Raw genomic sequence first — 3,523 nt, 5'->3', positions numbered from 1 at the left:
GCATATTTCCTACCACCTATGCTAGCAGTTCTAGTAGGACCAAATAAATCCATATGCAATAATTGAAGAGGTTTGGAGGTGGAAGCAATGTTTTTAACTTTGAAAGAAGAACGAGTTTGTTTTCCTAGTTGACATGCATCACATATATGATATTTTGAAAAATCTAGTTTTGGAAGTCCAATTACAAGATCATGTTTAGAAAATTTTTGAATAGTATGCATGCTGGCATGACCAAGTTTTCTATGCCAAACCTAGGGATCATCAATCATGGAAGTAAGACAAATTTGATCCCCAAGATTTTCTAAGTTACTGATAGTATAGACATTTCTGTCTCTGTTACCTGAAAGAATGATTTTACCTGATTCATCTTCTATAAACCAGCCATGTTTCTTAAAACGAACCTCATAGTCATTGTCGCATAGTTGACTAACGCTGAGAAGATTATAGCCAAGTTCATCAACCAGGTAGACTTCATCTACATCACATGTTGAGCTTAGATGAACTTTTCCAATACCAATTACATATCCTTTGGATTTGTCTCCAAAAGTAATTGTTCCTCTATCTAGTTTGGTGACTGATTTGAACAATTATTTGTCACCAGTCATATGTCTGGAACACGCACTGTCGAGATACCATTTTCCTTTTCGATTCTTCTTGCGGTGTTCCTGCAAAACAAAATTACTTATTTTTAGGTACCCAAGCTTGCTTGGGTCTTGAATGGTTAGAATGCTGAGTGTTAGTTTGATTTGAAGATTTAGGTCTCCAAACCCATCTCCGGTTATCTTTGAACCTGCAACGATTTGAGGCATGACCTCTTTCACCACAATAAAAACATGATGGACTGTTAGAGTTACCAAGGCCTCTTTCTTCTCTAATTATGTTCCTGCATTGGTTAGTACTATGGTCGTTTTTACCACAAAAGGAACATGCATGAATTTTCTGTTTGTGATGAACAGTCTGATTTGATTTGACTGAGCTATGACTCGTGAATTTTTGCAATCCATTCAATTGAAGTTGAAGTTCATTTACTTCATCCTGCAGCATATCACGCTCAATCTCACATACTTCTAGTTTCAAGGCCCAGTCTTTTTTTTTTCTCTTGATTCTTCTAAGTTCATTCACGACTCTTTCTATATCTGTAAGAGCAATATCAACAAATTCTTGGAGTTCATAACAATTAGAGTATAAGGGAGTACGTACCTCCCTAATTCCTTCGTCCGCCATGAGACCAAGTTCTCTTGAGTCATCTTCCTCATCATTGTTGTCTGCCATTAGTCCAAGTTCTCCTGAATCTTTATTTTTATTCATAGCCATGAAACACATGTTAGCAATTTCCTCATGATCAGACTTTTCTTCATCACTCCATGCTCCGAAGGATTTCTTCTTTTGCATGTTTCTGTTGAGTTTCTTTTTTAGTTCAAGACAATCAGCTTGAATGTGACCAAACTTTTCACATTCGTAGCACCTTCCATCATTTTTATTAGCTTCATTGCTTATCCTTCCTTTCCTGAAGTTAGGCTTCCCTCTTCTCCTATTCCTGGTTTTCCTCATCATGCTTGTTACAACTTGAGAGAGCATGGCAATGTTTTTGTCTTGTTCTCCTCCTTCTTCTTCCTCTTCATTTTCTGGTTCAGCCACAGTTGCCTTAAAAGCAACAGTTTTCTTCTTCTCTTGAATTTGTCTATCCAAGTGAGTTTTCTCAAAAGCAATTAGATCACCTCCGAGTTCATCATAGGATATTTTGTCTAGATCTTGACAGTCTAAGGCGATAACTTTTGGCTGTCAAATAGTGGGTAAGCTCCTGAGAATCTTTCTAACCTGTTCATCACTCTTGATAGGTCTACCAAAAGATTTCAGATCTCCAAGAATTTTGCTAAATCTGGAGAACATCTCTTCCACTGATTCTCCATCCTTCATTTGGAATAACTCGTAGTCCTGAACCAGAAGATTTATCCTAGTTTCTTTCACTTTGTTGGTTCCTTCGTAAGTAACCTCCAGTTTGTCCCACATTTCTTTGGTCGTTTTACAACTTGATATCTTTTCATACTCTTCTCCACTGATAGCATTGTACAGTAGATTTTTTGCTTTGGCATTTACAGTTATGACAGCAGCTTGTTCATCAGTGTAATCATCTAAGTCCAGAGGATTAGTTGATACGATGACTTGACCATTTGCATCCTTCTTAGGAGGGATTGGAAGATTTCCCTTTTTTTATCACACGCGAAACTTTGATGTCATATGACATTGTGTAAGTTTCCATGCGCACTTTCCAGTGAGAAAAGTGCTGACCATTGAAATAAGGAGGTCGAACCTGAGAGGTTCCTTCTTGAAATAGAGCACCAACAACAGTGTTAGATCCCATGATCTTTTTCTCACAAGCTGTTAAGCAAAGATTGTGAGCCTTGCTCTGATATCTTGAAAGTACAAGAGGGGGAGGGGTGAATTGTAGTTTATTGAAAATTAGTCGACTAACAATGATTTTAGTTGACTAAACACAGTGCAGAATGAAAGATAACAGTAATTAAAAAGTGAATAACATACAACAATTTTATACTGGTTCGGTACTATTATGGTACTTACATCCGGTTTTTCTTGGGTCACAAGGGTTACCTTTAAATCTTGAAAATATTACAATACAGATGGTTTTGACTCATTCTCTACCAACAAAAAATGGCAACAGTGAATTCTGAATGTTTGACACAACTCTCTTTTGTGTTCTAATTCTTCCTATCTTTTGAGACACTGATAAACTAAGGATTACAGTGTTTAGGCTAAGAAGTAGAGAGACTTAGAAGACAATGTGTGTAGTTGCGCAAGCCTTCCATTTGATCTTAGCAGTCTTCTTATAGGAGAGAAAAGGGTCGTTGAGTCTTGACCGAAATTAGAGGCACGAGATCATCAAAGGGATTTGACCCAAGGGGTGCCTCTTCGAATCCTGCTCTTGGGAGAGCCCAAATTCGATCATGACTTTCCTTGTCACATGCTTGTATTGAGGAGTTATTCAAGCCTTGATTGGGAGCTTATTTTTGGATACAAAATATTTGCTGGCGAAGGCTTCCTTGATTAGCAATCTGAACTCCTTTGATTGAGGTCTAATAAATGTGCTGCAATAAAGTCCCTTTTTCTTGTCCATTAATTTAGCAATCATATCTTTGGATAGCATCTTATTCTTTCCTTTTTGCTTGTTTCGAATCCTGCAATCCTGCAAACTAACATAAGATGGAATTGTCATCATTGAAACTTTGAAACTTAACATGTCTGACTTGGCGTGCCACGTCATTTGACACGTGGCACCAAACTTGGCCTCTAGGAAAATTATATCTTGGGCTTAATAAAGTGGGCTCATCATTTTAGCCCAATGGATTAAAACTTATTTATTTAATCTATATATATATATATATATATATATATATATATATATATATATATATATATATATATATATATATATATATATATAATTCAATTATATTAGCCCATAATATTTATTTGGCCTGTATATTAAAAATATAATCCAAGTTAT

At 36.3% G+C, this 3,523-nt stretch overlaps 1 protein-coding gene across 1 annotated transcript; it reads right to left on the bottom strand.

Annotated features, from left to right (window-relative positions):
- Positions 1-251: 251 nt before the first annotated feature.
- On the bottom strand, positions 252-3,280 carry LOC142178301 (uncharacterized). Its single transcript, XM_075247632.1, has 5 exons — positions 3,035-3,280; positions 2,312-2,488; positions 1,819-2,205; positions 855-1,779; positions 252-574 (listed from the first exon to the last, which is right to left on the bottom strand). The coding sequence occupies exons 1-5, from the start codon at positions 3,278-3,280 to the stop codon at positions 252-254; spliced, it is 2,058 nt and encodes a 685-aa protein (XP_075103733.1).
- Positions 3,281-3,523: the final 243 nt, after the last annotated feature.

This window comes from Nicotiana tabacum, chromosome 24 (assembly GCF_000715075.1).
Source record: "Nicotiana tabacum cultivar K326 chromosome 24, ASM71507v2, whole genome shotgun sequence".
In the NCBI taxonomy this organism is placed as follows: domain Eukaryota; kingdom Viridiplantae; phylum Streptophyta; class Magnoliopsida; order Solanales; family Solanaceae; genus Nicotiana; species Nicotiana tabacum.
This window is presented reverse-complemented; position numbering and strand designations above follow the sequence as displayed.